Genomic DNA, 20,575 nt, shown 5'->3' on the forward strand with positions numbered 1-20,575 from the left:
ACGGGAGGGCGGTGCTACCATATTTATACATGCAGGGCTTCTGTGCACGGTGGAGAGAGAGAGAGAGAGAGAGAGAGAGAGAGAAAAGAAGGTTTTTACTAGGCCTGCTACCATTTGGTAATGATGTATAAACCGAGCTGTTCTGTATTTTGCATTCAAATGTATTATTGTAAAACCTGCTCTTAAAGTGCACTGCGACATTGTTATATAGGCATTGTATTTTAGATGGAATTAAGACTGTAAATATCTGGGGTTTTCCCTACCATCATAAGGCTTAGGTAGCTGAATGAGCATCAATGTCAATGTGAGCATCAAAACTAACTAAATGACTCCCCCCCCCCATCCCCCAGATCTAATTGTTGTTGGTCCCCAGGAGACTTCTTTCGCAAGTTTTGTATTTAAGCTTTTTGAGTGTTATTTATTTATTATCTGCTCTAGCATTTTATTTATTTATTTTTCGGTTTGGACACGGACATAGTAATATTATAATAATGGACCGATATGATCGGGAAATGTATTTTTTTGTATTGAAAAACTTAACATTGTCTTGAGGGAGGATCCCTAAACCAACTTTCACAAACCCAGGGAAAACACTGAATATGTAATGACACTTTATATATATTCATTTATTTATTTTTAGCTTAAAGCCTTGTTGCAATGCAATGTTCCATATTTCTGATGTTCAGAAATGAAAGGCCATTCTTATTGAATAAAGGGGTAGTTCAAACAAAGCCAATTAGGCATGCAGAGGAATGAGCGAAGACTGCATCTATTATGTGGGTGTGGCAAACTGCAATTCAATGGCCTACGAAGCTAAAGCCTACAGCTATATATCCTGGTGCTTATTAAGCAAATTCCGTGTGCAAAATATGTGCCTTTTCTTTTCACTGCACTTGATATAAACGATGGCAAAAATGGCTGAATGCTTCTGCTGCACAAGATGCTTCCATCCCACTCGCGAGCTTGGCATTCGCGTTGATGCGGAAGCCGGCCATGGCAGCTATCCCTCCGGCCTTGCCAGCTCTCGAGCTCCCCTCCCTCCCTTTTTGCCCCAGATTCTCTGCAATGATGTCACTCAGTGGGCCGATCACGTGGCTGCATGTCAGCCCGTCTCTCCGCTCAGCTGGACTGACGTTGGGGTTGTGCTTCCTCTGCTTCTTTCCTGTTTTGTGGAACTGAAATAGCGGTTTATGTGACATAATGGTTGCACTAAAGCACTTCATAAGGTCCTTGTTCACAGTGTGACTCCTGCAGTAAAAAACAACAACCATGAAATCCCATGCCCTTTAAGCTGCCTTGAAACCCGCAGGGAACGAAAGCCATTTGAAAAGAAGCTTGCACGTTGCGTCTATAACATAATGAGCAAGTCTACTGCAAAATCCCTAATGCAGTATGAACTCCAAATGTTGCTTTTGCCAGAGCACCCGCCATAATGCGGGAGGTGTCATCATTTATTTAGCAGGGAAGACAGGATGTATAATTTACAACCAGCTTTACGTGGCTGCTATTCTCAATAGGGACGGCAGGGGATGAAAAAGAAGAACAGGAAGAGCCAAGCCAAGCCAAGACTTATTGAGAGAACATTCTGCACCCCTCCTCCCCCTCCTCCTCCTCCTCCCCCCCCTCCTCCTCCTCCTCCTGCTCCTCCTCCTCCTCCCGAGCAGCTGTGAGACAGGGAGGGTCTGAGCAGCTGCACACCCAGAGGAGAGAGGGAGGATGGGAATGCTGGAGAGATGGGAGTGGTCCTTCATGGCATGGAACTGACCGCACTGTATCCGGCAAAAACAGAATATGATACCCGACAAAGTGACGGAGCACATTTTTCATCTGTCACAGCAGAATCCTCACGTGTTAATGCAGGTGCGGTTATCTAAACTGGGCCATCAGACGAAAGAGGAAGGCTGCGTTCTAAATATTTAAATAGATTAACGAGCAAAGATTTTGATCTTGATATATTTGTGTTTGACTGGTGTCATGTTGCACAGCTGGGCCAGAACCTCGCAAGAACGCTGTTCTGGAAGGTCCATGCGGTTACTGTACATGTTTTGGTTCTGCAAACCAGTCAAAATAGAGTAGGACATGGAAACACAGATACAAGGGCATACATGTAGCCTAGTAGATAATCCAATAAGCCACTTATTAATAAATCTAGATGTGACAATTGATCAGAAAGTACTGTATCATGTGATGGCAAATAAGGCAATTGAGGAATAAAGCTGAGACATAATTGAACCAGCAACACAATGTTTTTAAGCCAAGAAATTGTTTTAAATTGGCCGCTACGATCTTTTAGCATAGCTCTTCTTTTTTTTTTTTATTTAAAATGGTTCATTATTTCACAATGAATACATCTGATCAGCTGGCTCAACGCCTGGAAAATCTCAGAAGTGACATATAATCAGATATCAGAAATACCGGCACAAAAACACAACGGCTAAGACTACGTAAGACAGGTAGATGTCATATGTTTTGATTTGATGGTGTCGAAAAATGATACACTAAAAAAGGGGGGGGGGAAATGATCGGATTTACTGTGATTGTGGCTGCTATATAGCCTTCTGCAGCCACAAAAAAGCGAGAGTGACAAAGTGGATTATTTTAAGCCGCCATAACATTCATAGAGGTGTCATTTCTGCCTCTGAGACAACTGTTGTCACAGAGCGTTCCTTTGTTGTTAGCAACCAAGCCCGCTAACTGTGTGTTAGTTTGCTTTTCTCTAGCTCCACTGAAGAACAATTTATGGTCTCTCTCGTTGAAAGTTGAATGTTTGACGCAAACAGAGCTGCTATGCACATCCAGTTAGGTTACCGCCCGTAGAAAGAACAAGGTTTTATACGTGTATGTGAACAAAAGAGCCGACCCACATTGATGCCATGCATCTCGTGCTTGCGGAGGCCACACCCTTATTATCCTCATGACAATTGATCTTGTTTTTTTGTTTTTTTTGTCATCAGTTTTATGAGAGGAGGACACATGCACTTATAGGCGACAGGATGTGTGTTTCCTTACAGACACAGGACATCAGGCTGACATATTTTTTTTGGGGAAAAGAAGTGGCTGAAGGCGCCTCACATCCCCCCACAGAGGCAGCTGCACTGCAGTACTTTAATGCTGCCATTTAAGCTGGATCACGTGACTTCAGATAAAGGCTGTGTGGATACTGGGCTGTATCCAGGCAACTCCATATTCATTTCCTAGCAACGGTTAAATCTTGGGAGGAGGGCTTGGGGGGGTGGGGGGGGGGGGAGGGGTTGGGCGTCTGTGGATCTCTGTGGCCTACATGTCTCATCTCTGACACGGCAGTTTGACCTCTTTTGTCTATGATAGACTGAAAATAAAGTCTGAATACTGGGATTAAAAATCAAATGCTACTATTGCTCAATAAAATCCACAGCCATCAAGTTTTTAAATATGTGGAATTATTGACTGCATGATATATAACTGCACCAAAATATAACTAAAGGCAAAGGTTGTCTGGACTTTTTTATACCTGGAAAAGGCCTTAAACTACTGATGACATTTTGCATCAACTGCAGATGCATATTTCTTGATTAGGCAGAGGATTCATAATAACACACTTACACCAGCATGCCAATGTTTGTGTAAGATTTACATACATTTGCGGTGTGGAAGGCAACCATGAGTTTGAAATTCAGGCAGATAGTTAGATGGTAATTAGTGTTATAATTTGGGGGTTTTGATGAGTTAGATTGCCTGGTTGATTTTGTACCACCAGTCATGTGTATTGTATGAGGCCAGCGAAAGATCAAAAGAAATAATCATTGTGACTATAGTTATAACAATGTGATATATTGTCAAATTGCAGACTATTTTATGCTACTCTGTACTTTGATAAGTACACATTGTATCTTATCGCATCTATTCTATTACAGGCTGAAATTCTATGTTAATCTGGGTGGATTTATGTGATTATAATGTGGAAGTGCACACAAACTATTTGCCAGACTGGGCCTGTGTGGGTACCAGCATGCTCAAAATGAAGCAGCATTTTTCCTCACAATAAAGAGGCACCATGCTGGACCCGGGTGTGGTCTTGGAGCTGTTGACCAATAGCGGCACAGCAGCCCACTGCGCCGGCGCTGCACTTGTATATATAGCGCTCTCCATCCTTATGACCGCCATTATCTCTTACAGCGACCCCCTTACTGTCGAATTGTAAGATTCCCTGTCTCAGGGCTGCAACCCTCCACCTCGACTCCAACATAACAAAATGGTAAGAACTATTCAAAACCCGTATAAATAGACATATTTAAGGTCGTTTGAAAGATGTGAGGAGGACGGGGAGGGGGGCGTTAACAATATTGGAAAAGTGGGAATAAGCCTGAGGTATCATAAAAGGTTTAAAGTAGCTTTCTTAAACATGTCATTTAAAAAAAGAAAAAAAATGTTTTAATGCATTATCTGTGGGGTGTGGTGTGGGGAGATGTTCGGGTGGTGCTTTGGATGGAGAACAGCTAGCTAATGTTACGTGGCTGGCTGGCTGAACAAAAGAGGTTTTCATCAGATAGCAATGTGGGCAGAATGAATAATGAAGGCTTCGGTCCAACCAACCTCCGACTCTCTGCGGTGTTTTGACCCATCTACTAGCCCCGGTCAGCAGCACTCTACTCGTAACGCAATTCGGTTAGGCCAACCGACAGGGAGTTGCTCGTCTTCAGATGCCCCACACCCAGTGGAAGCCTGTCCGTTGAGAAAATGGATGAAGTGCACTGTCAGCAATGGCAAGACATAAAAAAATCATGGTAGTTAGTAGACACTGCTGGTCCCCTTGATAGCTACTGCGCCGGTGCGGGTTAAATGGGAGCTTAATATTCTGTTGTTTTTAATTGGGTTATTATTTGATATTCTCTCTGCCCAGACTGAACCTTTTTTCTGGAAATTTGGGGCGAGTTTTTTTTTTTTTTTTCCAAGGACGGCGAAGGCATGTCCAGCCCTTATCAGCTTTCCTCTGCCTCTGATTGGCTCACCCTGGTATTCTTCTCCTTCCGCTAACCAATCCCAATCCTCTTGCCTGAACCTAACCAACCCAACCAACGAATACAACGAGTACAAGCCAATCAGAGGGAGAGTAGGGCGTGTCATGCCTTCGCCATCCTATCAGGAGGAGAAAAAAAAAATGCGGCTAATGGTTATACATGTATTAACAATTTAGCTTTTCAGATGAATTCCATGAAACGTCATTCGTTGCCAGAGTGATCGGCTTGTCGCATGGCAACGACCATTTAGTTAGCCAGACCGCCATTAATTGGCTGTTGCTAATCAAATTAGATCGCTATGATTGCAATTAACTTTGAACAACTGTTTACAACATTTATTCACTTAATAAGCCTATATATATATATATATATATATATATATATATAAATAAATAAATAAAAACTATTCTTAATAGTCACATACAAATAGTATAATTTGTGAAATTGTATTTCTGCATTCTTAACCCATCCCATTATTAGGAGCAGTGGACGGTTATTTATACAGCAACTGGGGGTTCAGTGTCTTGCTCAGGGACATTTTGACATGTGGCTTGGAGGAGCATGCTATTGGGATTGAACCCCTATCCTTGAGGTTATGGGACAGTTTGCTCTACCTCAGAGTCACAAGCTACCATTTGATCAATATATATAAAGATGAAAGTGAAATGTACTGATTTTTCAGTGGTAAAATACATTTTTTGTCTTTTCCAGTGTAAAATGTCCATAATAATGCATACAGGTATTAACCTCCCAATTATTTTCTTTCCACAGCGTGAGTGTATCTCAGTGCACGTTGGTCAGGCTGGTGTCCAGATTGGCAATGCCTGCTGGGAGCTTTACTGCCTGGAACATGGGATCCAGCCGGACGGACAGATGCCCAGTGACAAGACCATCGGAGGAGGAGACGATTCCTTCAACACCTTCTTCAGTGAGACTGGAGCTGGAAAACACGTCCCCAGAGCTGTTTTTGTCGACCTGGAGCCCACTGTCATCGGTAAATGTCATCACCTCTGGCTGAACATTAAATTAGGCAAATGAAAGCATAAATTGTAGACCACAACTGATTCAACATCTGTTTTTGTCTCTTCAGATGAGGTGCGTACTGGGACCTACCGCCAGCTGTTCCACCCTGAGCAGCTGATCACCGGCAAGGAGGACGCTGCGAACAACTACGCCCGTGGACACTACACCATCGGCAAAGAGATCATCGACCTGGTGCTGGACCGGATCCGCAAACTGGTGGGTAGCTTGATGTCAGGAGGGATCCATTCCTAATTTAGCTCAGATTTTCAAATGACATAACTGTATCTCACTGTCTGTCCCTCTCTGTCCTCAGGCTGACCAGTGCACCGGCCTTCAGGGCTTCCTGGTTTTCCACAGCTTCGGGGGTGGCACCGGCTCTGGTTTCACCTCCCTGCTGATGGAGCGTCTGTCTGTCGACTACGGCAAGAAGTCCAAGCTGGAGTTCTCCATCTACCCAGCTCCCCAGGTGTCCACCGCTGTGGTGGAGCCCTACAACTCCATCCTGACCACCCACACCACCCTGGAGCACTCTGACTGTGCCTTCATGGTGGACAACGAGGCCATCTACGACATCTGCCGTAGGAACCTCGACATCGAGCGTCCTTCTTACACCAACCTCAACAGGCTAATTGGTCAGATCGTGTCCTCCATCACTGCTTTCCCTTCGTTTCGATGGTGCCCTCAATGTTGATCTGACAGAGTTCCAGACCAACTTGGTGCCATATCCCCGTATCCACTTCCCTCTGGCCACCTATGCCCCTGTCATCTCTGCTGAGAAGGCTTACCATGAGCAGCTCTCAGTGTCAGAAATCACCAACGCCTGCTTTGAACCAGCCAATCAGATGGTGAAATGTGACCCTCGCCACGGCAAATACATGGCCTGCTGCCTGCTGTTCCGTGGCGATGTGGTGCCCAAAGATGTAAATGCTGCCATTGCCACCATTAAAACCAAGCGCTCCATCCAGTTTGTGGACTGGTGCCCCACTGGTTTCAAGGTGGGCATCAACTACCAGCCGCCCACTGTAGTTCCTGGTGGAGACCTGGCCAAGGTCCAGAGGGCTGTGTGCATGCTGAGCAACACCACTGCTATTGCAGAGGCCTGGGCTCGGCTTGACCACAAGTTTGATCTGATGTACGCTAAGCGTGCCTTTGTTCACTGGTATGTGGGTGAGGGGATGGAGGAGGGAGAGTTCTCTGAGGCCAGAGAGGACATGGCAGCTCTGGAGAAGGATTATGAGGAGGTTGGAGTCGACTCTATTGAGGGTGAGGGAGAGGATGAAGGAGAGGAATATTAAAAGGTGCTAGTCAAACAGGAAACCATTGATTTCATTCCTCAAATACATTCCAGAAATAAATGTTTGTTTATTAATTACCAGTTTGGCTGTTCAGAATAAAACTCCTGTAGGGCCAGAGAGGACATCAGCATGTTGGAGTTTACTCATGCGAGGGTGAGGAAGAGGAGTATTTAAAATACTCCTAGTAAAGAACTAGTTAAACAGGAAAAGGCATTCAAAAACGAAATGTTTGTCTATAAATTATGAGTTTGGCTGTTCAGACTAAGCAATTCAAAAAATGTCAGTTTGACTCTCTTCTAAATAAATTTCCTTAAACATATGAAGTTGTCTGTGTTGTGTTTTATTTTTTTTATTGGTTTAAGAATGAAAAATAACCTTTGAAACCTTAATTGAAAGTTTATTCTAGTTGATGTGATCAGATAAGGACATAGATCACAAATCGCTGTCCACCAATAAACATTACATGTCAAGTTTTGCATAATACACACAGTATCAACAGTGTTTAATCTTTGGATGTTAGTTTGTAGTTAAAACGACGGTCAGCCTATTTGAATTATGGCTTTTCCTCTACAGATTTGGTGTTTTTTTTTTTTTTTTTTTTATCAATTATGAGCTTTGATTTTATAAAGTAAATGATGCTCTGTAGTTGATATAAAGCTAAGATTTTAACAATGATGCATGTTAGCGTTTGATCTAGGGATGCAAATTATCAATTAATTCATTAATCATTAGTTGACTGACTTTATCGATTTAACGATTAACTGATAAGCGTCTTTTTTCCTGAGAATGTAAATTTCTCACGGTATCAATAGTGTCTTTAACATAAAAAGCAAAATATTGCTTATATACTGAATAAAAATGCATGTTATATTGCTCAGTTGATGTTTTATTGTACAAGTTGGGATACGGAACAGAGAATGGCATTTATATAGTTTAACAAAATAAATTATGCACAGCCTGGTTGAGTTTGTCAGCTAAATTATCAGCTGTATGTCTCTCTAACGTGAGAAGCACTGCTGACTTTACCTGCCAGTCGTTTCCAATGTAGTGGCAAGTGATTGTTATGTAGCTCTCTGTCGTCAGTGCCGTCCAACAATCCGTCGTCAGAGCCACATTAGCCGCGGCTAACTGTGTTTTTAGCTCAGCCTTCTTGTTTTTGTAGCGTGCTTCCAATTGGGTAATGGTCGCTCGAGAAGGGATATTATATCCTGGCTCCATGTAGTGTAATAACTCCCGAAATTCCTCACCGTCAGTGGTGCTAATTGGCATCTAACTTTTTCGATCATGCCGCAAATCCTAATCCTAGTTAATGCACTAGTGCACCTGCCACTCAAAATGCTTCAAAGTTAACCCTTGTTTTCCTTAAAGCGTAACTCTCCCCAAAATGCAACCTAGGTTCTTTTTGTGAATATACCCGAGTCAAACCTTCGTTTAAAAGCATATTTAGGACGGAGTTGCCACTTTTAAGATTTACCGTATTATCGTTTTTCGGCCAAATGGCCTTTTGAATGGGAGTGCTAGGGGCACTACAATGATAGCATCAAAATCTGATATTTTTTAAAACACTAAGAAGGCTCGACACAACATGAAACTCTGCCCCAATCACCAGGGGCTCTACATATGAACTCGAGCATTGAGTTTGTGTACCCAGAGTTTACTAAAAAGAAAGGTTTTGAACGACTCACTTTAGCAGTTGTTGTTTACACTATCCGCCATCTTGTCAGTCAAAAAGTGTTGATCTCCTAATGCAAATGAGCGGACTCCATAGGAGGAAATGTCATTCTTATATGAGGCTCCTTTTTCAACTACAAGGTCAATATTGTTTTTCACTAATGACAAAACAACAAATTATCCGTGCATTTATATGGAACTAAGCTTTAGGAGCTTTCCATCTTTACTCTCCTCCCTCGACTATTTTTGACTGGCTAGATGGACGGCGACCGGAAAAACCAACTCTGTGTACACAAACAATGTTCTCAATACTCGAGTTCATGTGTAGAGCCCCTGGTGATACTTCGAGCAAAGATTCATGTTGTGGCGAGCCTTATTAAAAATAGAAATAAAATAAATAAAAATAGCGATTTTGATGCTATCATTGTAGTGCCCCCATTTGATCGAAAACGAAAATACGGCAAATCTTATAAGTGGCGTTTCTGTCCTAAATGTTCTTTTAAACGAAAGTTTTGACTCGGGTACATTCACAAAAAGATTTTTTGCCGAGAGTTACGCTTTAAAGGATGAGACTGGAACTTTTAAATGTCCACCTGCACTATTAGGTCATCACACCATCTCAGGACACATCAGCATCTGTCCTCTACAGAGACAATCGAAAATCTACTCTAATTAAACAAGAGTAAATTAAAAAAGTACTCACATTGAATTATATAGAGTACTCAAGTTAGTTACTCGCAAAAAACAATTGAGACACAGCCAGTGAAGTGATCCCGACTGGTCCTGGCTAACGCCGCCATTTTAATACGCAATAACTGCTAACGTTACCGGAAGACCAGGTAAGTGGGCCACGGCTGTTTACAACCACCGATGACAGAAACTACAAGTTTGAATTCCTCATAATGGAAACATGCAATTTAACTTTGCTAAAACAACCGTGAAGCCTGTTCAGTGGCCGTAGCTGACCAACGGTGAGTCATTTTAAGCCAAGAAAGGGTAAGTCACTATTTATAAACTAGCAGGATTAGCAACAGTATAGTATGTATAGGCATGTACAGTATGAACTTATGAGTGCTGTGCTGGTTCAACAGGAAAGACGATCGAATGTTCCTTCTAAAAAAACACGTTCGAAAGATTGGAACTATTTTTGTACATTATGTCCATAGTATGGCAAACGTACAACAAGATATACTGTACATAACTACTTGTGTAATGTTATATTTTATGGTATATTTATTACAACAATAACATGTCTTTTAAAAGATCTACATACCTCCATTTTATAAAATAAACTAACGTTAATAAGCTAATATCCTATACCGTGAAATTTAATATAAAGACCTCTCTCTCTGCACCGTCTACACCGCTAAACAATTAGCTCCCAGTCTAGTCATTGTTTCTCATCGTTTAATGCTTATTTGCATAAACGATGGATGTATGAAGAGAACCCAGGAGATGTAATCATGATGTCGTGCTACTAGCTAAACGCCTCTTCAACATTGCGTGGAGGTTTTGGACTGTGCCTAAGGAGTCCGAAGGCAGTCCAGGGTGATGGTTCCCCTGTTCAAAAAGGGGGACCAGAGGGTGTGTGCCAATTGCAGGGGTATTACACTTCTCAGCCTCCTTAGTAAAGTCTACTCCAAGGTGGCCGATAGTCAAACCTCAGATTGAAGAGGTACAATGCGGATTCCGACCTGGTCATGGAACAATGGACCAGCTCTTCACTCTCACAAGGATCCTGGAGGGGGGCCTGTGTTTTGTGGATCTTGAGAAGGCGTATGATCGGGTCCCTCTGGAGATATTGTGGAAGGTCTTGCGGGAGTATGGGGCTCCCTTCTCAGGGCCATCCAATCTCTGTACGGTTTCTCGGCAGTAGGTCGAACTCGTTTCAGGTCCTGTTTGTGATATTCATGGGCAGGATATCGAGGCGTAGTCGTGGTGGGGAGGGGTTGCAGTTCGGTGGACTGGGGATCTCATCGCTGCTTTTTGCAGATGATGTGGTCCTGTTGGCATCATCGGCCTGTGACCTTCAGCACTCACTGGATTATTTTGTGGCCGAGTGTGAAGCGGCTGGGATGAGGATCAGCACCTCTAAATCTGAGGCTGGGAATGAGTCCTAAACCCAAGTGAAGGAGTTCAAGTACCTTGGGGTCTTGTTCGCGAGTGAGGGGACGATGGAGTGGGAGATTGGCAGAAGAATGGGTGCAGCGGGGGCGGTATTACACTCACTTTATCGCACCGTTGTGACGAATAGAGAGCTGAGCCAGAAGGCAAAGCTCTCGATCTACTGGTCAGTTTTCATTCCTAACCTCACCTATGGTCATGAAGGCTGGGTCATGACCGAAAGACGTTGCAATTCCACTGTTGGCCGCTAAGCTCATGGTTTCATCAAAGCATGCCGTTGTTCCTGGGGGCTTGAACCTAACAGTACCTTGCAGTGGGCCGTTGGGTCCCTCCGCTCCTATAGCAGGGATACATGAAGAGACATGATGGAGAGTTATTTCCTCTCACGCAGGCGCAGAACGTAGGCGGTAGTTTCTTAAACGTAAGACGACAAGCCTTAGTTGGTATGTTTAAATTTTGTTCCACATGCCTCAGTTAAGTTTAAATTTTTTTAATTTTAGCCCAACCACTAAGTTGCAGTGCATTGATCTCTCTGGGCCACAGTACTATACTGTTGATAATACTGCCAGTTTATTAATGCTTTTGTCATGAATTAAGTTGTAAGTCACATATAATTGTTTGATATTTTGAACAAATTGCCTTCTCTGCAATCCAAGTTTGATGCTTAACAAATATGCGCACTGCAATAATGCAATAAAACCACCAGATCCAATTTGGAGAATAAACCCATCTTTCGCTCTGTATAGGTTGTTACATACTAAACCATCATTTAATTGTTACTTTTTATTTGAGAATCTGATATTTCATTTGGAGAAGCAGGCTAATGACTTTATGATCCCGTTCAAACCCTGATAATCACTATGTTTACATGCACATGATATCAAGTTTTTTGCCCTTATTTCCAAAAAGACAATATTCCAACTAAGCTGCAAAACACGATTTTTGTGTTTGCGCATATCCAAAAACCTGTTGATATCCATGTCTTTGGTAATGTTTAAAGTAGCTGTGTTTTTCCTTATTATTGGGTCTGTAGCCTTGCAAACTGTTAGCTAGTTGGTTTGTGTACAGCAACCATAGCAACGCACAGACCTGACCATAAGCCGTAAACAGGCAAGAGGCCGTAAACTGGGCGTAAACTGTGGTAAAACCCTGAACTGAGATGCATTTTCCAAATGCGCTGTTTACATGTCCAAAGAATGCCTCTAAAACCTGAATACCGGAATATCCCACGTCTTAATCGGAAAATGCTATAGTCGAAAAAAGGCCTTATTCGGAATATCCATCCGGAATATGCTGTTTACATGACCTGTATCAAATTCTGAATATTATCATATTTTGAATAGTTGGTACTTTGAATATTGGTGTGCATGTAAACATACTCACTGATACACACTAGTGACAGATTTGAGGGTAAATGAGGAAAACCCAAGGTTAAAGGGATACTTCACCGATTTAGCATTAAGCTTTGTATCAGTAGAAACCCGGTAGTATTTTCGAATGACCATGCTTCCCTCCCTCATGTCCCCCTGAGACGAGAGATTTCTGTATTATGGGTCTGGAAAAAAAATCTTCTGATGACAGAAAACGACGATTTTTGCGTCATCGGAAGATTTTTTGCCCAGAGGCAATGGACTACAGCCAGTAGCAGGAGCTACTTCCGCATGTTTTCAACCCGCCCATAGGGGGTTGGACTATCGTCTTTACACAAAGCTTTCCGAAGCAAAATGAACGTCAGCCATCTTGAAGCTTCGCTAAACTGGCTTTCGTCTTTTCAGTAGCAAACTTTTACAACAATTATGTGCATTCAAACTACCGCACGTGGACCGCCGGGATACATTGGTACAGATCGTAGAATATGCAGGACACTTTATTACAGACGGAATACTTGACACACGAGTAGCTTCGCCTGCAACAGAGACCAGCCTTCGGTGTCGCCCGATGCCGCTAGCCGGGGGAAAGGGACCTCGACAGTGGTGTGCAGGAGTTCGAGGCGAGCTAGGTGGAAAGCTAACGCTAGCCGGCCACCTGATCCGTCAATCCTGCTTGCAAGTGTCCGCTCATTAGACAACAAACTGGACTACATCCAACTTCAAAGAAAAAACCAAAGCGAGTTCAGAGACTGCTGTGTTTTTGTTGTTGTGGAAATATGGCTGAACAGCAGTGTACCGGACTGTCCAGCTACCAGGCCTGCTGCTCTGTCGCCGGGTAAGACTAGTGGAGGTGGGCTGTGTTAACACGGACTGGTGCAGAAATGGGTTGCTTGGATCCAACTAACTGCTGGTGGAGTTTGTGACTGTTAAATGCCGACCATTGTACATTCCACACAAATTTACGGCTGTTTACAGCCCACCGAGCGCTAATGCTAGTATGAGTTAGCTGAACTTTACGAAGCCTATAATGTGTGTGCACTAAATATAGCCGGTTTCGAATGTCGTTTTTATATATTTTAAATGTGTAACACCACTTGAGCCACGGTGAAACATTTAGTGTATATGGCTGAAATGACAATAAAACACACTTGAGTTGAGTTGACCGTCTCGCTGTCTGTCTGTAAACGGTAGGCGTGGCTTGGAAATGGACTCTAAAGCAGCGAAGCAAGTGCATTCTGGGATTTGTTCTTTCATCCACATGAGCCAAAAACGCATTTTCTGGCTTTTCTCGGCATAGAAGGCACCAATTTCTAAAAAAACTAATTTCACATTTCTACTACATAAGTGACCCAATTTAAAGATATATTCAGCTTTCCAACGGTGAAATAGCCCTTTAAATCGATAGATCCACCTCTTTTAAGAACTAAATCATTGATTTTAAATTTCAAGATTTAAAAGTAGAATATAAATACTGTTGGTAATGTAATGTTTATTGGTGCAGCAATTTGCCAAACTGACTTATCAGTACACATAAAAATAAAAAAATAAACTCAGACTGAAGGATGTTTTTCATTCTTACACCCACCAAAAAACAAACAAAAAAAAAAAAAAACAACAGACAACTTTTTGTTACAGGAAATTTATTTCAAACCAACTTAACATTTTTTTGGAATGACAATTTCAGTGGAATGCATTTAATTTGAAGCAACAGTTTCCTGTTTAACTAGTGCTTTGTCCCTTTCAATAATCCTCTTCATCACCCTTGAATGAACTCCAAACCAACAACCTGCCTATGTCCTCTCTGGCCCTTCCTATCACATTAACTTAACATTATCAGTTTCATTTTGAACAGCCAAGCTGGAAGTGAATAGACAAACATTTTTTGGAACGTATTTGAGGAATGAAATTAAATTGTTTCCTGTTTAACTAGCACCTTTTAATATTCCTCTCCTTCCTCCTCTCCCTCCCCCTCAATAGAGTCGACTCCCACCTCCTCATAATCCTTCTCCAGAGCTGCCATGTCCTCTCTGGCCTCAGAGAACTCTCCCTCCTCCATCCCCTCACCCACATACCAGTGAACAAAGGCACGCTTAGCGTACATCAGATCAAACTTGTGGTCAAGCCGAGCCCAGGCCTCTGCAATAGCAGTGGTGTTGCTCAGCATGCACACAGCCCTCTGGACCTTGGCCAGGTCTCCACCAGGAACTACAGTGGGCGGCTGGTAGTTGATGCCCACCTTGAAACCAGTGGGGCACCAGTCCACAAACTGGATGGAGCGCTTGGTTTTAATGGTGGCAATGGCAGCATTTACATCTTTGGGCACCACATCACCACGATACAAAAGGCAGCAGGCCATGTATTTGCCGTGGCGAGGGTCACATTTCACAAACTGGTTGGCTGGTTCAAAGCAGGCAGTTGTGATTTCTGCCACTGTTATTTGCTCATGGAAAGCCTTTTCAGCAGAGATGACAGGGGCATAGGTGGCCAGAGGGAAGTGGATACGGGGATATGGCACCAAGTTGGTCTGGAACTCTGTCAGATCAACATTGAGGGCACCGTCGAAACGAAGGGAGGCAGTGACGGAGGACACAATCTGACTGATCAACCTGTTGAGGTTGGTGTAAGAAGGACGCTCGATATCGAGGTTCCTACGGCAGATATCATAGATGGCCTCGTTGTCCACCATGAAAGAACAGTCAGAGTGCTCCAGGGTGGTGTGGGTGGTCAGGATTGCATTGTAGGGCTCCACCACAGCGGTGGACACCTGGGGAGCTGGGTAGACGGAAAACTCCAGCTTGGACTTCTTGCCGTAGTCGACAGACAGACGCTCCATCAGCAGGGAGGTGAAACCAGAGCCGGTGCCACCTCCGAAGCTGTGGAAAACCAGGAAGCCCTGAAGGCCAGTGCACTGGTCAGCCTGAGGACAGAGAGGGACAGACAGTGAGATACAATTATGTCATTTGAAAATCTGAGCTAAATTAGGAATGGATCCCTCCTGATATCAAGCTACCCACCAGTTTGCGGATCCGGTCCAGCACCAGGTCGATGATCTCTTTGCCGATGGTGTAGTGTCCACGGGCGTAGTTGTTGGCAGCATCCTCCTTGCCGGTGATCAGCTGCTCAGGGTGGAACAGCTGGCGGTAGGTCCCAGTACGCACCTCATCTGAAGAGACCGATTCGATCAGAAATCACTTGAGCGTTTGACGTAAGGGTAACTTTAAAAAAAAAATCTGGACCCTATTTTCCCATGTTTGTGTGTGTAAGTAACTGATATGAAGAACAATCTTTGAAATCGGTCCAGTATTGAGCGGGAACGGTGTAACCGGCAGCCGGGAACTGGGCTGCAATGTAATCCTATTGGGCAAATGTGCATTGTCAATTTACATCCACTAAAAGAGCTGCTTTTGTGTCTGACTACATTATGGAAAGGATCCCTACAGAGAGACATTTTTTTTATTAAAAGTAGAATCCTCTTTGTTTAACCAGAAACAGCTCAGAGATCGCTAAACCCACCAGACTGCATTTAAATAAGCAAGAATGTAAAGAGCCAGCATATTTCCACATGTAAATCGGTATACATAACTATGTGTTTATTTCAACCAAACCAGAGTGCCGATTGTTGTAAAAGTACAAAGACAAACCAAAAACGACTTTCCAGTTTTATTTTATCTTTGAATGAAGTGTATTTTACGATAATTATTGTACTGTTTATTTATATGGAGTCTGGTGGGTTTAGCGATAGTAAAATTCAGAGACGTTAGGTTTTAACAGAAAGGTCTATCTCTGTAGGGATCCTTTCCTTAAGGTTGTCAAACACTTAATAATAATCTGAGCAAAAAAAAAAACAGCTCTTTTGTGGACGTAAATTGAAGGTGCGCAATTGCCCATTAACTTACATCGTAGCTTGTTTTCGCTGACTGTAGCGGTCATCCTTAAGACTGGACCAATGTAAAAGATTGTTTTTCCCATCATTCACTTACACACAAAAAAATAGGTTGAAAAATAAATAAATAACGAAGCTACCCTTTAATGAAAAAAACAACTATGGCATCTATATTTTCAGTGAGTTTACCGATGACAGTAGGCTCCAGGTCGACAAAAACAGCCCTCGGGCTGTGCTTTCCAGCTCCAGTCTCACTGAAGAAGGTGGTGAAGGAATCGTCTCCTCCACCGATGGTCTTGTCACTGGGCATCTGTCCGTCCGGCTGGATGCCATGTTCCAGGCAGTAAAGCTCCCAGCAGGCATTGCCAATTTGGACACCAGCCTGACCAACGTGCACTGAGATACACTCACGCTGGAGGAAAAACAGAAATTTGTAACATTTACCATTAAATATTGCCAGACATCTATACATTTCAACCATGTCTAATTCGATGCTTGAGATCATCGTCACACCGAAAAAGCTAAGGGTCCAAAAGGGAGGAGGGAAAAAAAAGACTTTGTAAAGAACCAGATACCACAACATCATGACCAAGTCACCCGACACATGCTGCACATTTACAGTCTCGTTTATTCAGCCAAATAGCAGAGTATCCATGCATAAAATATGAAAATTAGTCTTGTATATCAAAATATCTGCGGAGGGCAGGGCTGCCAACTCTCACACATTGATAGTGAGACTCACGCAACTGACACACGCCACACCTCCATTTTCTCACGCAGAGAAAATCTAAAATGTATAACTTAAACTATATCTTATCTATAACTGGATACATGCGCTCTACAAATCAAGCATGTGCATATCAATGTTTAGAATGAACAGCTGTCAAATCTGAAACGTGTGGAAATAATATGACATCAGGATAAACAATATGATCCATATGACTGAGAAAAATGAATCAGTAACAAGCTCAGCTGCTGCTGAAAACTGAAAAAAGAAAATTTCTTAAAAACATACAGTCTAGTCAAGTACGAGCTGATGACCGCTTACTGTGTGGTGTTTTACTCAATGTAATTAATGATGCATCATGTTTCAGATGTCCATCCTGTCTGAATCATCGGCTGTACTACCTTCTCTGGACAGAGTCTCTTTACCTCCAAAAGTCGATGGTTAGCTGCTGCTGCTCTGTGCGCAGCAGAGGAAACCGCGGGCGCCCTGTCAAGTGCGTTGGGAGTGTGCCTTTTTGGAAATTTCGTGGCCAGGCGCACATGGGCACAGGGTGAGGGTGGGATCAGAAAGAACGGCCCTGAGGGAGTTTTACACAGAGTGACAAGTTTTAAGTGATCACAATTTTTCGTAGAGCTGTGTGAACTGATTTCAATGTGTCTGTCTCCACCACGCCTGTTAGTGTGCAGCAGAAACTGTGTAGAATAATTAAGCACAGGGGCTTCTGTGGTTATATTAAAAAAAGTCTGATGCTTGTTGCACAGAATGTAACCAGCGGATCTGCCGTGCGTAATTGTGGCTTCACAGTGACATCATCATCATCATCATCTCTCCAGTTAAGAGACTGCAGATGGAACAGATATCTGCTCCCTTCAGATGGCTGAAAAGAGAGTCAGTGTAAAGGAACTCCAACTAAATTGAAAAGTTGGCATCCCTGGTGGAGGGACATAAGTCTACCAAAACCAGACAGAGCTGTGGTCATATTTTTCATATACATGCAGCTTTTAAAAACCAGAACAACAGATTAAGTGTCTGATTCATTAATTGTATTACTAAAGTGGGGTTGCAGCCAGGCGGTAAAGCAGAGGACTGTGACAAGACTACTTTTTGTCCCCCAAATGGGTCAATGTGCACACTGAACTATGGAAGCTCATTTCCACTAATGTGATGAAAAAAATATTCTGTAAGTCATTATAATGAGAAACTCAAATAATGACTTAGTAGGCCTATCTCAAAATAATGACATAGTATTTAAAAAAAATAATGCATTTTCCAAAATTAATGACTAAGTTTCCTTAAAACAATAACTTATAATGTAAAATAATGACTTGGCATCTCAAGACGTTGACTTGGCATCTCAAAATAATAATACATTATCTCAAAATACTGACATAGTATCTCAAAATAATGACTTGGCATCTCAAAATAATGACAATGTCTCAAAATAATGACTTGGTATCTCAAAATGTTGACTTGGTATCTCAAAATACTGACATAGTATCTCAAAATAATGACTTTGCATCTCAAAATAATCACATAGTATCTCAAAAATAATGACAGTTTCTCAAATGAATGACATATAGTATCTCAAAATAATGACTTGGCATCTCAAAATTATGACTTACCATCTCAAAATAATGAGAAACCTCAAAATAATGACTTTGTATCTCAAAATAAGAGTTTAAAAAAATATAAAATTACCAAGTAAATTCTGAGAAAGTTTCTCAATATTTTGTGAAAGTTCCTCATTTTTTGAAATTATAAGTCTTTATTTTGCGGAACTAAGTCATTATTCTGAGAAAGATCATTATTATAATGACTGGTACAGGATTATTTTTTTTTTATCACGTTGGCGGAAATGGGCTTCCATACTGCACAGACAGAAAGCTGTACCGTTAAGTACGACCGAAATTTAAAATGATAGGCTCTGCTTTATCCATGGAAAAGATAACACCAACAACGTTAACTAGGCTACACTTGATAATAAAAAAAATTAAAAAAAAAAAATCACAAGAAAAACGTAACATTGCCATAAAACCTTAACTGCTCTTCACATTATAATTTGTATTCGAGACAATGTTCGTGCGACTGTGGGCTGTGAGCCTGGTTAAATTAAAAAGATAAACATCCCGTTATTCCATACTCACCATGTTTCCTGACGCTGCTTCTAAAGGGCTTGAAATAAGGATAAAGAGACTGATTATACTCTCTCACAACTGCGCTTCTAGGAGGGCTGTGTGAGACGCTAGCGCTGGTTTTTAAGGCGGGGCGTTTTATACTCGCCTTGCAAGCAAGTAAGAGCAGCTGAATCCGATTGGTCGAGGGTCACGAGAGTCACAAGAGCCTCTTTCCTATTGGTTAAACGAAAAAACATTGATGTGCATTGCAGGTGCACGGTTACTGCAGAGAGCAAAATGGCGAGACTGCGCAACTTGCAAGTCATCCTGTATCTTGTCACGTGGGTTTCACCCCATGGTTTCACCCGGTTTCACCCTGCCCTGCCTCTTGGGGAGACAGACATCCATGGGAGACTGGCGGTTGGTCCTGAATGTATCGATTCTGATGGAAGAAGTGAACGTGAACACAGATTATGACCGATTATTTCGCCCCATTGTCACCAAAGGAAACATTGTACTCATTTTTTCACCCACCGCATATCTCCCGAACATTCTGACACAAAAAATGCCATTTTCCAGACGGTCAAATCAGGAGTAAATTGACTTTGTTCGAGATCTGTTTCAGTCGCGGCAACAAACTCTCGCGAGATCTGGCATCAGCTAAGCTAGTAACAGAGAGTCTTTGGCTATAACATCATGGATATATAGTTGTTCTATATCTACGGCTAACGTAATCTAACTTTAATATGTTATGTTAGCAAAATAAAATATGAATACATTATCCAAATATAACTTTTCATCCATCCAAGTGAGGTTCACTACACTTCCAAACACATAGGAGACAGGAAGTGTGTGCCATTTTCTTTTATTATAGCATATTACTTCATTAAAGGCAATATCATAGGACATACAAAGACTCACAAACTACAACACTGACAACACAAGGCCGAGGCAAAGAGAACAACAAAGCTTTTCATTCAAAAGTCTAAAGCAAAGCACCAAATTCGATCCTAGATGCTCCAAAATCAGCCCTGCAAGGTCACAAAGGTTGCATTTAATATCACAGTCCTCGTAGTGTTCTTTGAATGTTTTATGGCATCAGCATATTAATCAAATTCACTCTTAAAAACACGAAAGATGTGGTATTTAGCAAGTCAAAATAAAAGATGTATTATAACATATTTTCCTTCATTTCTTCACCTTAAAATCAAACACACCAAAGAAAACATCCTTAAAAGAGTTTGCTATCATAATGGAAGCCATTCCCAAAGGTGTGACAATGTTATTTAATGACACCATAATAGGAAAAAAAATATATATGTCTTTTATCCAGCTCTTCAATCTGGAACAGAAGGATTGGGTCCCTCTTTC

General features: G+C 42.1%; 1 protein-coding gene and 1 pseudogene across 2 annotated transcripts; one reads left to right on the forward strand and one right to left on the reverse strand.

Moving 5' to 3' along the window:
- Nucleotides 1-4,112: 4,112 nt before the first annotated feature.
- Nucleotides 4,113-7,634, forward strand: LOC120558987 (annotated as a pseudogene).
- A 6,469-nt stretch (nucleotides 7,635-14,103) lies between these two features.
- LOC120558989 (tubulin alpha-1B chain-like) lies at nucleotides 14,104-19,361 on the reverse strand. 2 transcript variants are annotated; one of them, XM_039800411.1, is made up of 5 exons: nucleotides 19,235-19,343; nucleotides 17,516-17,667; nucleotides 16,553-16,775; nucleotides 15,495-15,643; nucleotides 14,104-15,397 (listed from the first exon to the last, which is right to left on the reverse strand). In XM_039800411.1, the coding sequence occupies exons 3-5, from the start codon at nucleotides 16,671-16,673 to the stop codon at nucleotides 14,417-14,419; spliced, it is 1,251 nt and encodes a 416-aa protein (XP_039656345.1). In that variant the 5' UTR covers nucleotides 16,674-16,775; nucleotides 17,516-17,667; nucleotides 19,235-19,343; the 3' UTR covers nucleotides 14,104-14,416. The 2 variants fall into 2 exon arrangements, with proteins under 2 accessions (XP_039656345.1, XP_039656344.1); XM_039800410.1 differs by lacking the exon at nucleotides 17,516-17,667 and having other exon boundaries at nucleotides 19,235-19,361.
- Between the last annotated feature and the right edge of the window lie 1,214 nt (nucleotides 19,362-20,575).

Source organism: Perca fluviatilis, chromosome 5 (assembly GCF_010015445.1).
Source record: "Perca fluviatilis chromosome 5, GENO_Pfluv_1.0, whole genome shotgun sequence".
Lineage (NCBI taxonomy): Eukaryota > Metazoa > Chordata > Actinopteri > Perciformes > Percidae > Perca > Perca fluviatilis.